General features: G+C 39.5%; 1 protein-coding gene across 1 annotated transcript in view; it reads right to left on the reverse strand.

Moving 5' to 3' along the window:
- The window catches only part of FREM3 (FRAS1 related extracellular matrix 3), a 107,056-nt gene that overhangs the window by 29,427 nt on the left and 59,893 nt on the right, over nt 1-17,736 (reverse strand). The window contains exons 3-5 of the mRNA XM_025386233.1: nt 13,054-13,200; nt 9,558-9,788; nt 6,487-6,612 (exon numbers count right to left, since the gene is read on the reverse strand). Coding sequence (XP_025242018.1) covers nt 6,487-6,612; nt 9,558-9,788; nt 13,054-13,200 — 504 coding nt within the window. The remainder of the gene's footprint in view (nt 1-6,486; nt 6,613-9,557; nt 9,789-13,053; nt 13,201-17,736) is intronic.

The raw sequence follows: 17,736 nt of genomic DNA on the forward strand, positions 1-17,736 counted from the left end.
GTAGTGCATAGCATCTTTGTGAGAAATATTACAGAAGATTCATTTTTTTGCAGGGGTAGATTATGAGGCATGATGGATGACAGTTTTAATGGGTATGGGTTTAGTTCTCCAAAATTAAGGGTTAGAACCAAAGATTCATTTCATGTTAACCTAGGAGTTCCTTCCCTTAGCATGGCGATGTGCTCTCCAAACAAGGCACATGAAAGCTGATTTGCAATAATTGCTGATTTTTGTTGTATTAATATTCCCACCATAGCCAACTTCAACTATCAATGTGAAGTCACTGAGCACAGAGTAGGGAAGAGGTACACAGAATCAGCTTTCAGGAGCAGTCACTGGCTGGATCCAGCATACCACCCTATCCATGATGATGATGGCATCGATTTTCTCTGTCCAGGCCTCCCTCACCTCACTGGCAGCCTGAGAATTTGTGAAGTTACTTTACAAATTAATTATTTATTTACAAAAGAGTATTTATGGCTCAGTCTCTGTGGCTACATATTACACTTGCTTTACAAAAATCATAAATGTTAAAATCAGAGAGAAAGTCCTATTAATGCACTACACTAAAGGGTAATTAAATCATTATATTATGATGTTTGATTATGAGGTGGCCAGGGCATTTTATCAATGAGAAAATTGAGGCAGAGAATGCCCCATGATAGCCAAAGAGTCAAAGACCCATCTCCTGACAGTCAGCCTGGGGCATTTTTTACTTTCTCACATTGTCTTTAGTTATTTGATGACTTGATTATAAATTCTTTTAAACACACGATTTTCTTTTAATATGTACATTTTAATAGGACAGCAAGACAAGCAATCACCCTCTTTAAAGTGCAGCAGCTAACAGCTGGTTGGAGCAGGAGGCTTTTGGAGCCCCAGGCACAAGTCACTTCATGCCCCAGGAGTGCTGATGATTCAAGGGGGATGGGAGAACCAGAGGAGAGAGGAGGAGGGTAGCAAAGGCTTGACTGGAGCATCCTGGGAGCATCTATCTATAGGGGACTTTGGGACTTTTATTTCCAGCAGACTGGCCAGTCAGGTACTCTGGGATGCCTGTACATTAAAAAACAACTAGAAAAAATAATGATTCTGGCTTTTCTGTTCTCATAGGAAGTAGGGAATATCGTCGAGTGTAAAAAAAAAAAAAAAAAAAAAAACCCACAAACAAAACAAAATTGAAATTAAAAATATCTAAAACGAACCGTAAAAACCCTCCCCCAACCTGAAATCCCATAACTCACAGAAGGGATTCTCATTCAGAAGGTGGTATCCCCCCAAGAGCAAGTGCACTATCACCACTGCAGGTGGAGACAGGCCTTAGGCACAGGGCACCTCACAGAGCTGACCCGGAAGCTATGGTTACGCCTGAGGATACAGGGCCGCAGGAGTGTGTCTGGAGCAGTAGTACCCTCTGAATCCTGGAAAGCGAAGCAAACTTTTCTTGGAGGAAAACATTTTCAAGCGAAGCCCTCAGATCTTTCACAGATTCAGATCAAATACATGTAAGATTTTAGATGCATAGAAAAAAAATCTCTACAAAGACGACTTTTAGATGAAAAACAAACTTCTTAACAATGGAAGCCAGAATATGCTGGAATAATAACTTTAAAATGCTGGGAGAGAATTACTGCCAACCTAGAATTTCGAGACTGGAGTTGAAATAAAGACAGGTTCTGATAAACAGAAAATGGTGAGAGTTTACCCCCAGAAAACCTGCAGTAAGGGAACTTTTAAACCATGCGATTTGTACTTCAGGAACAGAAAATGATAATCCCCGCAAACCGTCTGAGATGCAAAGTATTAACCTCTATAACCTATGAACACACCTACAACTAAATAAATCAACACAGAGAATCTTTTTTAAAAGGAAAGAAAGAAGAAAGTCTTTCACCTGGACATGCTTGGAACCCTTTAAGAATTAGCCGCTTTTGGCCGGGCATGGTGGCTCACGCCTGTAATCCCAGAACTCTGGGAGGCTGAGGCGGACGGATCATGAGATCAGGAGATCGAGACCATCCTGGCTAACACGGTCAAACCCCGTCTTTACTAAAAAAAAAAAAAATAAAAAAAAAAAAAAATAGCCGGGCGTGGTGGCGGGCGCCTGTAGCCCCAGCTACATGGGAGGCTGAGGCCGGAGAACAGTATGAACCCAGGAGGCGGAACTTGCAGTGAACTGAGATTGCACCACTGCACTCCAGCCTGGGCAACAGAACGAGACTCCGTCTCAAAAAAAAAAAAAAAAAAAAAAATCTGCTTTCTACCTCCATCTTAGGAGATGACCCAGAGAAAAAGTCCAATCAGAGAAGTGGGGCGGGGTCCATGGCTTGTGGTTTACTACACAGTTCTTTTTAACTGGATAGAGTAGTTGAAAACCTCAACATATTTGACTTGGGCCTGACCAAAAACCACAGGATGATTCAATGCTGTTCCTACTCATTTGGTTTTTGGTTCTGTGGTTTGCTCTTCATTGGCTGTTCCTTCCAAGAAGGCAGTTTTTTAACAAGAGAGTGACTAATGAGAAGAAAAAGATGAATGAGATTTTTCTTAAGAATGAAACAGGGCCAAGAAATGTCTAATTTGCAAGTCATTACTTAAAGAATCTTTGTGCTTAAAACATTTCATTATAGAGCAATAGTTTTGAGTTGGGCTGATTTTACCTGCTGGGGACACTTGGCAATGTCTGGTGACATTTTTGGGGGTCACAGATGGAAGTGGGGGACGCATCTAGATGCTAGATACTTGCGTCTAGTATATAGAGAGCAGGGATGCTGCTTAACATTTTACCAAGCACAGGACAGCCCCCACAATAAATAGTTATTCAGAACATTAATGGTGCCAAGGTTGAGAAGAGGAACAAGAATAAATTCTCCTCTGCCCTGGAAGACAGAGGATTTGGCAGTAAACAGATTATTTTAAGATATTTAAAACCACTACAAGGACAAACCTTTGTAATGCATCTTCAAGATCTTCATGTTTGTTGCATTTGGCTATATATCCAGAGACAGCCTTATTGCCTGTTCTTTAACTAAGATTTCCTCTTGAAAGCACCAGATATAGCCAGCTCCATATAATGTTAGCAACTCTTGTGTTTAAGCTAGTTTTCCTCTGTTTGGGAAGGAAAAAGTGAAGAGGAGAAAAAGCAAGCTAGGTGAGGTACTCCTTGAGGCCTTTCTCCTTAGCTAGCTGATCACTGAAAGGATGTGCCAAATTCTTTCTTCCACTGGTGCATTGGGGCTCTAGTTTGGGTTTTGCAATAATGGGCAAGTGCGTGGGAGCTAGGGGGTGTGGTTGAGGCTGGACAGACTAGCTATTGTAGAAAGTGTACTCATGCTTTGCTCTGGGCTTCAAGCTGGGCTTCTTCTTGTATTAGTGGCATATTCTCTGTCTACAACCAAAGTGTCCAGCAGACAATGGTGCTAAGGTCTCTTAAATGTGAATGAAAGAGATGAGATGGTGAATAGCCCAGTTGGATAGATCATATGTCATTGCTAAGCTGGAAGAATTCACCGAGGGTCTGTCTGTTCTTCCCTCGGGAAGAGCTATGCTGCAGAAGGACCATCCAAATGAATAGGGAGGCTCAGAGTGTCTGGCAGGGAGTCAGCTATGATGGGGCGGTGCCGCTTCCCCACGTGGGAGGGCTACACCTAACTTTAGCTTCTCATAGGATTCCCTTATGTAATCCAACTTCCCACATGATTTCCAGATGTGAAAGCTGGCATGCCTGGAAAACTCCCTGCATAGCTGGTGCACAACTCAGACTGCTTGACACCTGAGCCTTGACCCCCAGATCCCCATGTAAGAAGGTATTTTCATGTTTGTGGTTAAAAAAAAGAAAGGAAAAAGAAAAAATAGGATATAACAGGGCCGGGGCCCTTCCTGGAACACTAAGCCACTGTATGCATGGTAGCATCTTGACTCTTGCATACATCTTGCTGGAACTGAAACTGAGGGCTAAGCTGATTAAGTTTGCCAAATGTAACCTGCCTTGCTTGCTTTTAACAGCTTACTTATCGCTTATCTTAAAACTCCCTTTAGCAGCCAAGTAGGGTGGCACACACCTGTAGTCCCAGCACCTTAGGAAGCCAAATCTGGAGAATCGCTTGAGGCCAGGAGTTTGAGACCAGCCTGGGCAACATAGCGAGAACTTCGTCTCTACAAAAAAATTTAAAAATTAGCCATGCATATTGGTTGGTGCCTGTAGTCCCAGCTACTCCAGAGGCTGAGGTGGAAGGATGGCTTGAGCCTAGGAGTTTGATCCTGCAGTGAGCTGTGATGGAGTCACTGCACTCCAGCCTGGGTGATAGAGTGAGACCCTGTCTCAAAATCCTCCCTCCACCTACCAAGAAACCAACAACAAAAAGCTCCCACTTGCAAATCACTTAGCCAAACAATACATAACTAAACTCCCACTAGCATCCTTATAGATAACATCTCTGACTGGGGCACTAGAGTAATGTTGCTTAAATTGTTTTTCAGGAACTAGGGGGCAGCTCTTGTCCATTTCAAGCTGTTGAGACCACTGACCCTTTAACTGGGCCTGCTCCAGTGCCCAAAGAGTGATCTTCTTATGTCAGAGGGCCAAAAGCTGTAACCTCAGATTATACTAACACTGCCATTTTGTGCATACGTGTCCTATGAAGAACCATGTAGCTTGATTAGTTTTGCACAGAAGCCCCAATTGCCTCACTTTTCCTACTTGCCAATCACCTTTCCCCATGCTTTAGAAGACCCTGCTTTCTATTTCATAAGTACTCCCAAACCCTCTTTTCAGAGAGATGAATTTGATTCGTTCTCTTGTATCTTTGTATGGTGGCCTTGTGAAGGAAATTGTTTTCTCTTTTGCAAAACTTGTCACCACAGTGATTGGCTTGCTATGCACAAGCAGAATGAACCTGGCCAGTAACACAATTACAAACATGAATGTTGTAAATCTTCTTATACTCATATCGTGTGCCATTGTGGTATTTGTCCTCACCTACTCACCATGTATAGGATGAAAGTTCAATTCGGTTACTTAAACTCTCTGGAAGTCATGTTAAGGTAAATGTTTAACAATTATTTATTTTCACAAATAAAATGAACATGAGCTACATACACAGTGCAATGGAAAGCAGACTCATGCTTTGTATGTTACTAATAATTCACAAATACTAAACATGGCTACAGGTAAGTGAAGGAGGCAACTAGTTTTACACTGTGTTTTGCTGGGGATCTCAAGGTCCTACCATTAAAGTTTCCATCTACCAAGGTACTTCCTGCCCCTGCTAAATGATTAGTGCACCATCAGTGTTTACAAACTGATGTGGGGGTATTACTTAAAAAACAAAAAACCAAAAAACAAAAACATTGTTTGGGAGAGGAAGAAAAGCTGGAGGAATAAATTCTCTCTTGCTGACATATCAACAAATAGGAGCACTGATTTTGAGAGACTGAATATACAGAAGGACAATGGCCATACCATACATAAAAAGAGAACTCCGACCCACAGCTGCAGCAATGAGTCCAGGAAGCCAAGCCACCACCTCTGTAGCAATCAGCAATCAAATGGTCAAGACTTACTCAATAACTGCCAGTTTCCCTGATTTCTGCTCCCACTTCTAATTTAAGACCAAGCAGAGAGAGCCAAATATGCCCTCCTAACCAATCATATAGGATGCCTGCTTCTACTGGGCCAGTCTCCAGATTCCCAGGCCAACAGCTTCCAATCAGGGCATACCTGATACCTTTCCTTTTTCCACTATAAAGCTTTCTCATGCTTCTGCCTGCTGGCGAGTCTCTGCCACATGCAAGTGATGGTGGCTGACATACTACAGCAAGCTCTAAATAAATAGCGTTTTCTTGTCATTTGAGTGGTCTTCATTTATTTCTGCAATTTTCGTTTTCTACATAGTTACTAATGAGATGTTAGAGAATATGATCCTGAGGGGATGAGACATGAGACAGCTAAATCTGGCTGTATAGAGGTGGTCAAAAAGAATGGAATCTTGTTTTGGTTGCAAAGATGCCTGAACTCATGGTTGGGGGGTATCTGTGGTTGTGAGATAGGGAGAGAGGAGGAGAAGAGAAACTGAGTAGTATATACAGACTATTTTACAATATTGCCCAGAGGCAATACTATTACAAATAAGAATCTTTAATTTATAATTTTTTGACCAGCATATATAAACTCTTTTGACACAAGATGTTTCATCTGACTTTCACAAATGTCTCATTTGACTAGCCCCTTTGTGGGGTAGTTAAAATAGTTATTTTAATCCCAATTTTGAATAAAGTGTTATCCCTGGTTGAGGAGACCGGCTAAGAACAGTAGGGCACCTGCACAGAGTCAGCAAAGGGGGTTTGCAGCAGGGCGTGCATGATGAGGGGCCCACGCATCCAGCATCTTAACTCTGCTTTGCTCACCCCCTGTGCTACTCCCAGCATTACCACAGTCCTGTTCTCATCATCTTATTCCTGCAAACAGGACCCCACAGAGCCTCATACCTTGACGTGTGGAGCAAATGACGATTAGTTCCTGGCTTGCATCTCCAGATCGTCTTACTGGAATCAAAAGTTCCCCAACGTCCTCTTCTATTTTGTATTCTGCCTCTGGAATATAAACTGTTGATTCTAGAAAAGACAGCAGAAGACTTTTCACCAAGATTTAGATTTGATCGGTGATATTTGAACACACCTGAGCAGAAATGTACAAAGTCTTTGACCCTTATATTTTCCAACAAGATTAACTGCATTAAATGTAGTGAGAATGGGAAACATTATTTATTATTGAGTGGAGCTGGAGAGGCAGTGGATTTGGGTTTAGGAGACCTCTTTTGAAAGGTTAAAAAGGATAGCCAGCATTAAAAAGGAAAACAAAAATCCTGCAGCAATTTCATGTCTTTTTTTTCTTCTGAGATCAAAGTTTAAGTCTTCTCAATGGAGATCACATATTTCTGTCCTTGCTTTACTTTTACTGTTTATTTTAAAATATTTTGACAATGAAGTAATCTAATTCATTAATGAAGAAAACTGTTTTCACGCTTCATTCAACAAACTGCTTATTTAATATTTATTAAGCAGACACTGTGCTGGTCATTTAATAGGCTGAGAAAAATAAACTACAGGTCCTTCCCTCAATTTTAAAGATCATATTACTGCTGAAATTTACTGAGTTGTGTATATGTGCACACACGTTTGTGTGTGTGTGTGTATGTGTGTGTGTGCATACACCTAGACATCATTGAAACATTCACTGAAATATCCATATGAATATTGGTCATGTCATGTCTTGTTGATGGAATTATGTGTACTATTTTGGCGGGGAGAGATTTTAGATGTTTTCTAAGGCTTTTTATTAAGCATGCATTGTGCAATTAAAATATAGGTGTTTGTTTACAAATAAAATTTTAGAGGAGGTTGTTCCAACTCATAGTGTGAAGTGGATAACTGCAGTAACTATCTATGAAACCACATTTTATTTCCTCAGTTCTTTTCCTTATGTTATATATACACCTAGATTCTTCCTTTTAGTGATGCAAGCTAAAAGGGAAAAGATTGTAGGCAATCATATATACATATGTATTTTTTTGAGACAGGATCTTGTTCTATCACCCAGGCTGGAGGAATGCAATTTCGTGATCTCAGCTCACTGAAACCTTTGCCTCCTGGGTTCAAGCAATTCTCATGCCTCAGCCTCTTGAGTAGCTGGGATTACAGGCATGCGCTACCAGGTCTGGCTAAATTTTGTATTTTTAGTTGAGACAGGGTTTCACCACGTTGGCCAGGCTGGTCTCGAACTCCTGGACTCAAGTGATCTGCCTGTCTCAGCCTCCCAAAGTGCTGAGATTACAGGAATGAGCCACTGCACCCAGCTGGCAATCACCATTTTTTTTTTTTTTTCATTTTGGAACTATTACTAAATGATAATTCAGAATTCAATGTTAAATTATCTAGCTATTACAAATTTTTTTCTTTTTTACTTTTCTGCCTACATTAGCTTCAACAGATACAAGTATCAACCTCCAGGAAGACACTGGCCCTGAGGCACAGGGAGAAAAGACCAGTGATAATTTTCTTTCCTCCATTTTACCTATATGGTAGTCTACTATCTTGACATCTTTCAATTCAAAACGTTGGCATCATGGAAGAAGCTAAAAGTAAATTAAAGTTATCAATGTCGTATGAAAAAAATTGATACAATAGGACTAAGTTATTCAGTCATGCTCTCTGTTTTTTCCAATCTGGAGAGCCTGTTTCTATCTGCTCTTCTAATCAAAATCCCATTTATTTTTCAAGATTCAGCTCAAACCCTGCCTCTTTCATGAGCCTTAATTACTTGGGACCATGATGACCTATATTCTTCTCCTTGAACTCTTAGTGTTTCTCCCATGTGTCTTACATTTACTTCATAACTGATTCATGTATCGAAGTGTTGTTCTCAACAAAACTGGTCTGATACCTTGTTCATTAGGTGGTGGGGGCAATGTTTTCTACTTATTTTGTACCTGCCAAAGTGCAGAGCATATGAACACTACTTCTCAAATTATGTTTTAAGAAAACTGGAACTTAGAGATTTTAAAAGACATTCCTTGGAGATGATGAAAAAAAAAAAAAATCCACAGTTCAAACTAACAAAACTAAACTAAACTAAATCAGTTTCCTTATAGGAGAGTTTCTCAGAATCTTAAATATGCTAACATGAATTATGATGCCTAAAAAGAGGGATGAAGTTTGAAATAGTTCCTAGACTTGTTTGACCATGGAAAGCTTTCCATCCCCTGTAGATGTCTATTACACTAACGTTCTCTTATGTAGTTCAGAGCATGCTAATGCAGGGATTCTTCACTGAGTCTTGTGGAACTTAAGGCCTGCTCCCTGGTTGTAAGCTACGCACTTCCAGGTGCTACATGACCTCTTTTAACTACTGTGTGTAATCAATGTACTTAATTGAAATTCAAAGATGAACACTAATCCCCACCCCCCTTTAGGGAATATTCTTCTACTTCCAAAAAAGGGGCAGCAAGCAGTATAATTACTGCTTAGATTTTTTTTTTTCCTTTTAATTTATCTGGGGAGATATTTGCTGAAAGAATGAATGCATAAAACGAACCAGTGAATTCAAGGACATTATGTACAATAATAACAGAACTTCAGGGAACACATGTTGAAACAAATGAGTTGGCTCCAGGAGCCACATCTAGGACAATGGATATCTAAGTTCTCATTTAATCTGGCTGTGAAAAGATGGTGGCCCTGGAATGAACCCTGAGGATTAGCCATCTGGGAGCAGAGCTGCTTGGTACCTATGGTGTGTAGAAAGCCTGCAGTAAGATCTTGTATATATATTACAGGAATGCTGGTACAGATCCTCCGTATTTTAATCCTCCTGTATTCTCTTTCAAAAATCCTGAGAGCAAACGAAAAATTATTGTCTATAAAGTAATTTACTTCACTTTAAATCCTAAATGGATATGAACACATCTAGTGGCTTACAGAGCCTGAGGGAAGTGTGAATGCTGGAAATGGAGCCAAGAACCTGTACTGGTTAATAAAGCAAATCAATCAGTATCACATACCATCTCCAGGGTCCACAATTTCAACCGTTGCCATTTCGGGAAACTCCAGTACAGCCATGAGAGGTTCCGACAGAATGATCTGGAAGGTCTCTGAAGTCTCATATTCATTGTCAGGTATGATTCTCACCCTCCATGTGGCTGTAGTCTGTCCAGGATTGAATTGGACCTGTTTATTGGTCTTCCATTTGAAATCTTTGTCTCTTTTTGCAGTTTCATCTTTGGTACCAATGCCTGAATAAAAATAAAAAAACCTATAAATATAAAGTCAAGTGACTGAAGGCATAGTCTCCTTTCAAAGTGGTTTCTATTGTTAACAAAAGTAGATAACATAGAAATTGTTTCTTTTAATGCTCCCAAAAGACACCTGTAAATGATCTTTCTTGGCTAAGAGAGTATAAGTAAGCAGAATTGAATAGAATTGAGAAGAAAACATGGAAAGGGGGTTGACAGAAAGAACAGAGAACAGTCTTATTTAACTTATTTATTCTAGCACATGCTTATTGAGATCCTCTGATGTGCCAAACTCTACCAGATGCTGGGGATTCAGAGATGAATAAAAAATTGTCCCAGCCCCCAGAAAGTTCATAGTCTCAAGAGAAAGATAGTAGAATATGAGCTCTATGGAGGTAGAGATCTTTGACCATTGTGTTCACTGATGAATTCCTGGGAATTAGGACAGTACATGGCATGTAGTAGGTATTCAATAAAAAATTTTTGAGTGAACATTTTGTATCTGATAATTTCAATTTCTGCAGTCTTTGGAAGAATGACCCCAAAGGTTGTTTTCTCTTGCTGATTCTTACTCATGGTGTCTTGTTTCCTCATATGTTTAGTGATTTTTTGATTGTAAGAGAATGCTTAGGAATTTTTCAGGCAATTAGTGCAATGTTGGTGAAAATGGAGAGAGGTGAGAGATTTGAGCTCTGTTAGGAAATAGTAATTAGTAACTTACTGAAGATACTAAACAACAACAACAAAATAGTGTTAAAATATCCAATGTGAGATACAAAGATGAAAGATGCTATCCCATCAAGACTAAACAGACCTTCCTCTTAACCCAAAGTGTTCAAGCAGCATTCTAATATTGTTTGGTCTTGATTTTAACACACCAAGAAAACAATACCCCTGCCTCACCACTGTAGGTCTCAATATAAGGGTTAGTTACATTCTGCAGTTGTGTGGATGTGTGAAATCAAATACGGTAACTTGACACCAGCTCTGGTGAAAACTTGATATAAAATAAGATTAATAGCCCCCTCATGCAATTCCTTGGCCTCATTCTCAAATAATCTGAAACCTTGTAAAAGACACATGAAGCTATAGAGCCTGAAAATAATTTCAAAGGTAGGATAGCTCGTGTTGCCTTTGCAAATCTGCTGAAGAAAGCCTGCATTAATATCAATTTTGTGACCGAGAGTGAATGTTCAGTATTTAGGAAGAGCCTCCTTTGGCCACATGTTGGAAGTGGAGAACATAAAGAAGAGTGAATGGTATCCTCAGCCAAAGCTTAGATAGAGCTAAGTGGCGCTGCTATAGGAATGAAGCAGGCACATGGCGTTTACTTAATGTTTGGTGAACATTGTCTCTGTGTGAAGTGCTGAGGATGTCACACAGAATTAGGCACAGCCACTGCTACCCTCAAGAGGTTTTCAATTTTGGAAGAGGCAAACAGATAAACAGGTGATTTTACTTGTGTTTGATGAGTGCCACGGAATGGTATTTATCACTTATTGAGCATTGGCGGTATGCCAAGAACCGTGCTAGATTGATTTATAATCATTATTACAAATTCCCCTTAAACACATCGTGAGGTGGATAATTTACTTACACGTAAGGAAACTGAACTCTTTTGAAAGTCACAAAAAAGAGTAAGTGACAGAGCAGGAAGTCAAACTCTACCATTTTGTTTTTTTCTTCTGGATCTTGTGGTTCGACTATTAGCCTGGGGTGGAGTAAGCGGGGGCATCAGAAGGACTTTCTGGATTGTCTGAGTGAGATGCTTTAGAGGTTCCTGTCTGTGATGTTGAGTAGCATTGTGCTTTTAAAGAGTATTTACCAAACAAAAGGCCTGGCTGTAGTTTACTTAACAACAAATATTGGTGACTACCATATGCCCCATGCTGTTCTTGAGGTTGGACATAACCCAAGATGTAGTTCCTGACCTTATAAAGCTGAAATCTACTTGGGAAGACAAATAGACACATGATCCATGCCAATTATGGTAAGTGCTATGAAGAACCATACAGCAGTGCATGGAGATAGAGTATGGCAGGGCTGCTGCTTTGGACAGGGTGGCCAGAAGGATTTCCAAAGGGTTCAGTTAGGGCAAACATTGAAATGGTTCTGAGCAGATGAACTTTTTTTTCTTGGGTCAGGATATAAAAATGCTTCTTGACATTTTAACCCAAACTCACAAGAAGGCCTTGAGATAAAGAATTGTGGAAGTAGGGCCTGACAAGAGGAGGGAGGCGTATTTCAGCTGACATTCCTGGCAGCGAGTTCTACCATGTGTTGATGTAGTAACCTGGAATGTAGGCCAAGGCTGAGGGCCACCCAGAAATCAGGGTGATCTTTGGCTGACCCCTTCTCCTAGGAGAACAGTCCTATTTTAGGAGCTCTGGGCCTGGAGCGGAGACTAGGGAAAGTCTGCCTTTTCTTGATTGCTTGTTTTCTCCCCAGCTCATTTCTTCCCTGGCTTCTCTCCAACAGTTTTGATATACTACCTGAGCTCTGGGGTCCTGCATGTCAGGGAAACTCAATGCTTATTTATAAAATGAAGACAATATACTCCTATCTGTCTTCTTAATAGATTATGTAAATAAAGGCAAAATGATCTCTGAAAGTTCTGGCAGCTAAAGATGTTATGAAAATGCAATGCCTTATTAGAACAACTACTGTTAATTATTAATGATGATAATGAGATATATTATGCACGCACTATGTATGTGTTTACTCCAAGAAGACATATATCTGTACTAGGTCCTTGTAGAACATAAAGAAATTCGACATAGTACATGTCCTCAAGGAATTTATAACCTACTAGCAAGGTTAAAACAATTATACATAATCAAAAGAAATATATAGAACTAAACACAGTAATGGATCATGTACTCATAAATAATTTTTCAAAAGAAATAGCTAGAACTAAGGCTAAAAATATATGCTTAAAACAACTTTGAAGGAAATTGAGTGACTTGAAGATTGTGGGATGGCTATGAACTGTCTTAATTTTCCTGGGGACTGGTGAGTTATAAAAGAGAGAAAGATGTAACTTGCTAGAAAGAGAAAAACAGGGAAAGGATGATAAAAATTGATATATCTAAGCCCCATAACTCACATGGAGCAAAAACCAACGCATAATTTCACAGACACTTTTTTAGAGATTTCTCCAAACCAGTTATTTATTCTCTTTCAGTATACTTTCTTATAATTAGGTTTAGTCCTAGATTTCATGTTTCCATGACGTTTTACCAACAACCAATCCAAAGTTACTTACTGATAAATGATGTTTCTCCAAGGTATCCTCTGCGTGTAAGTGTCACTTCTAAGAATGTGGAGTCTTCATCCACAATATAGTACTCTTTCTCCAAACAAATCCAAGCCCAGTTTAGATGGAAAGGTTGATTTGTTAGTTTATTTCCTCCTGTAATTGATAGGGGCAAAGGAAAAGTCAGCTGGAGTATTTGATGGCAAAAGTCAATGATCAAGGTGTGCATTTTGCTTCTGAAATCAGGGGTTTCAAAACATACTCTTGTTTTATTTTATTTTATTTTTTGGTGGAGAGAGGAAATGTTCTTTGCTTTGCTAGAGGATGTCATGGGTGTCATCTTAACCCCTATTCCCCCTGCTTAATCTAGAGGGAGCCAGATGCCTCCTGTTCCCAAAGGGTCTTGTGCATCAGGGTTCCAAAGAGCCAGAGCTTGGTAGTTTTAAATTCAGGTCATACTCAACACCTCTATCCTTTTCTCCCTGCCTGTCTTGTTCACTTCCACTCTCTCTGCCTCCTCAGTTTTTTCTCTGCCCTTAACTTACTCGTTTGTATTATTTGAGCATCCATTTGATCTCATATTAGTCTGGAAGTTCCTTGAAGATAATACCGACATTATATTTACTTATTTTATCACTTTCAGGACATAGTATGATGCATTGAACCTATACACTCTAATGTTTAAAAACTACCCATGAAGAGGACAATAGACAAGGGATATAAGAGCTCTATCTTATTTCCTCTTGTCCATACCAAGTCACTGGCCTCTTTCTGAAAGATCAACCCAGCCCCTTATTGTGGCTGTGTAAGGTTTGTGTATTGGTAGCAGGAGAAGGTCTCCCTCATCTGTGGAGTGGTTGCTGCAAATAATCACCTGTGAAAAGATGTTGAAGTAGAAATCTTTATGACTGAGTTTCAACTGATGGGCCAGTATGATAGATATCAGATACCAAAGTGACTGTGTATAAATTTTATCAAATAGAGCTTTACTAACCAGTTCCACAGTTACTGGACCCCTTAATCAGATCAAGCATATCAAAATGGGGCAGCATGTGGACAAGAAAAAGAATTTGTGAAGAGAATACTTTAGAAAAAGCTGATGATGTGGTGGAAATCCCTATTATCACCAAAAAGGGTATGGGTATGAGATGGGGCTACAGCCTTGACCTCCAGCCTACAGGGCTTTAGGGGACCTCCTGGAGAGCTTGACATCTCCTTCTACAGTTGGAGTCTGTGTGACTTACTCATTTCCAAAAAAGATTGGCAGGGTAAAGGGGTGAGTGGAGAGCGCTGCATTGGGAAGCAATAGAGTAGCTGTGAAGAGCAGGACAAAGAAAGCAGGTGTATGGACTAGAGGTGGGTCATCCGTCCAATAGGGCCAGTTAAGGAGGCAACAGGATTTCCGCAGAAAGGAAGCTGGGAGCCAACCACCAGATTCCCATGGGTTGCACAGGTGGTAAGAGACAAGGAGGCTCCAAAGATAGGAATCTTCAAGGAACCCATGAAAACACTAAGTAAAGAAGGGGTCCCCCTTTAAAGAGCTGCCACCCAGGGACCTCCAAGAGCAGATGGCAGTGATACTCTCTATACTAGACTGTGCTCTGCCTACCTTATCTCCTCTCTCTCTAGAGTCAACCTTGGAAGAGCAAGGCCTTGGTAGTAAGTGAGGGGAACCATGAGCATGGAAAGAGGAAAGCTGGCCTCAGCCCTCCTTCGCACTGCAGGTTCTGATCTATAGATGCAAAGAAGGATCTGTAGAAAACAAGCACTGAGATTTAATCCTACTTGGGCTTACAGGAACTCACTGATGTGTAACTGCAAGATAAATACATATGTTGATTTTCATGTTTACTCTCTGTAGTTTTCTCTCTCTTTAAAAAATAACATTATTGATACTATTGTGGATATTCTGATAAATACAGAAAAATATAAGACAAATAAGACAAATAAACGTGCCCCAAATCCTACTGCTATTTTTTTAAAAGACCATATTGTTTACAGTTAGAAAACACTTTAACTATTCATGTATGTAGTCCTTTAGATTTTGAAATCTTGTGTCTTGGCAATAGTTTATATTTACTTTTTTTGTGTCTTTTTCAAAGTTCTTTTATATACTGTCACATGTTTTATTCTACAAACCCATTACAGAGTATGGCAAATATTAGTCTCAATTTATAACTGGACAAACAGTTTCAGGAGGATGAGGCAATTTGACCAGGTCCCCACAGGTGAGTGGTGAGGCCAGTTTTGCAGTCTGCTACTCCAGTGCTCTTTCACTCTGAGCTGCCATTCCTGTGGGTTAGGGATCAATGCAATGCAAACACTTCAAAAGCAAAGTAGGAAAAATCGATTGCACATCAGACCCTCTGAATAAAAACATGCACAGTGAGAAGGGTTTAACAATTAGAGACAGAAACATTTCCAGATTCCAAACAGCTAATTTGTAGTCTTGTGATGAAGAGCATAGGCTCCTGAGTCACATGGACCCAGGTTCTAGGCCTGCCACTTATGAGCCATTTGATCATGAGCAAATTATGGGTCTTCAGTTTCTTCATCAGTAAATGTGATAATAGCATTATGTGCTCGATCGGATTGTTGTGAAAATCAAAGAAAATAATGCTACCAAATGCCTGGCACAAATGAGGTGCTCAATAAATGTGGGTTCTAATCATCATGGTTTTAAAACAGCAGAGGATTGATTTACGCCAGGCTATATTGCTTCTTTTGACTTTGCTTTCACTGCTGACTGGTTAATACATCTTTTAAAAAGTGGCTAGTTTCATCAGAACAGCCTGTGTTAGAACTTGAAACTCTTCTTTTATTTTAACATTTTTCTTTTTAAAGCACTTTCCTGTCACATTTCATATTCCTTTGCAATCTGCCTATATTTTGCCTGCCCTCAAACCAAACAACACTATTGTTACGTTTTGTTGAAATTTTAGTATGCCTTGAGCAAGTTAAGAAAATATGAAAGCATCATCCTTTTCAAGCATGAGCTCCTTAGTCACTGTAACCTGGTATCACTGGCTAATCAATGCTTTCTGTGACCACATGCTTGCTGTTAGGCACCATATCAATTCACTTCCTAGAGAAATGAGAAATATAAACATGGTCTGGGATAAATAAGAAATATTCTGTGTTTCAAAACATTTAAGGGGATCCTACTTTAAACCAAGTATGTTAGTAGAAAGAGGCTGGTAGGAATTGTTTCTAGTTCTAGATGAATCCAAGAAGGTGAAGACCATCTGCAGATGTTTTAAAGCTCTATTTATTAATATTCCTTAATCACATTAACCTTAGAAATAGAGAAATTAATAGCTAAGGAACAACTCAATGGGGTTTTGGCCTAAAGATACCAGTGGCTAAAATGTAGTAAGTACATGTATTGGCCAGAAAAAAGACTATCTGTCAGAAGTCAAACTAATTAATGGTGATGCTAGAGCAGAAGAGAGTTTTCATTAAAGTATTTTCTCTTTCCCCTTCTCTATAAAGCAACACAAATAAGAGATAAATGGCTCCCTGATGTATTGGTCATATCCTACAAATTGATCCCAAATACCAACTTCTTGCTCTCTGCTAAAAATGTTATTTTATTCCAATTAAATGCAAATTTGTGCCAAAGACAATATTATTTGATTCTGGGGCTGGCTTAGTTCCTAATGCTTAAATCTTGAAGGAGCTACCATTGCAATTGCCGGTTTACTACAGAAATAAACATCTGGAAAAGCTGTGTTATTGTAATGCTGTATTTATTTATTTAGACAGAGTCTTGCTCTGTCACCCAGGCTGGAGTGCAGTAACGCCGTCTCAGCTCACTGCAACCTCCACCTCCCAGGTTCAAGTGATTCTTCTGCCTCAGCCTCCTGAGTAACTGAGATTACAGGCAGACATTACCACGCCTGGCTAATTCTAAATAGTAGAGATAATATTTATACATTTTTATTTCCCTAGTGTGGGCATTGACCTTCAGGATTCTCTAATCCAACTAGAAAATAAGACGTGTATATGAAACTGTTAAATTACAACACAAGGGCAATATGATTGTGGATAGAAATGAATGGAGCAAAATAAGTAGAAAGGAAGACTTCCTGGGATGACTGGGCTAGGAGAGATGGGTAGAATTCTTTCTGCAGAGAAAGAGGGGCCATTTTAATATGGAGGGAGAAGAAGGTAGACTTAGGGGAAGCAGAATGAAGGAAACTTACACGGGGCATGGTACATTCTTGAAAATTTGTAACAGTATTCTTTAGTAAAATGTACTGTTTCTAAGGCATGACAAGACCACTTCAGAATAGATTCAGGAAGATTTCTGATTGTCAAAATACTTACATGCATTTACCACAAAAAGAGTAATTCTGGTAACCTAAAAACATTTCAGGCACCCTTTCAGTTTGTTTGGCTTGATAATTAATAAAAAATGTGTTAATGCACTCCAGAATTCTCTTGTAGGTCTAAGTTATAGTCTAGGTTTCTGAAGGAGGATTGATGAAAAGTTATAATTAATTAATTAAATCATCCATTCAGTTATTCCACCAATATTTATTGAATACCTGTTATATGCTATTGACTCTTGTAGTGTGGAGGGTAGAACAGTGAAATCAAAAAAATCCTTGTTCTTGTGTAGCTTATTTTCCAGTGGGCCAATAAGCAAATAATGTATAATATAGTTGATGGTGAAAGTGCTGTGCAAAA

Source organism: Theropithecus gelada, chromosome 5 (genome assembly GCF_003255815.1).
Source record: "Theropithecus gelada isolate Dixy chromosome 5, Tgel_1.0, whole genome shotgun sequence".
In the NCBI taxonomy this organism is placed as follows: domain Eukaryota; kingdom Metazoa; phylum Chordata; class Mammalia; order Primates; family Cercopithecidae; genus Theropithecus; species Theropithecus gelada.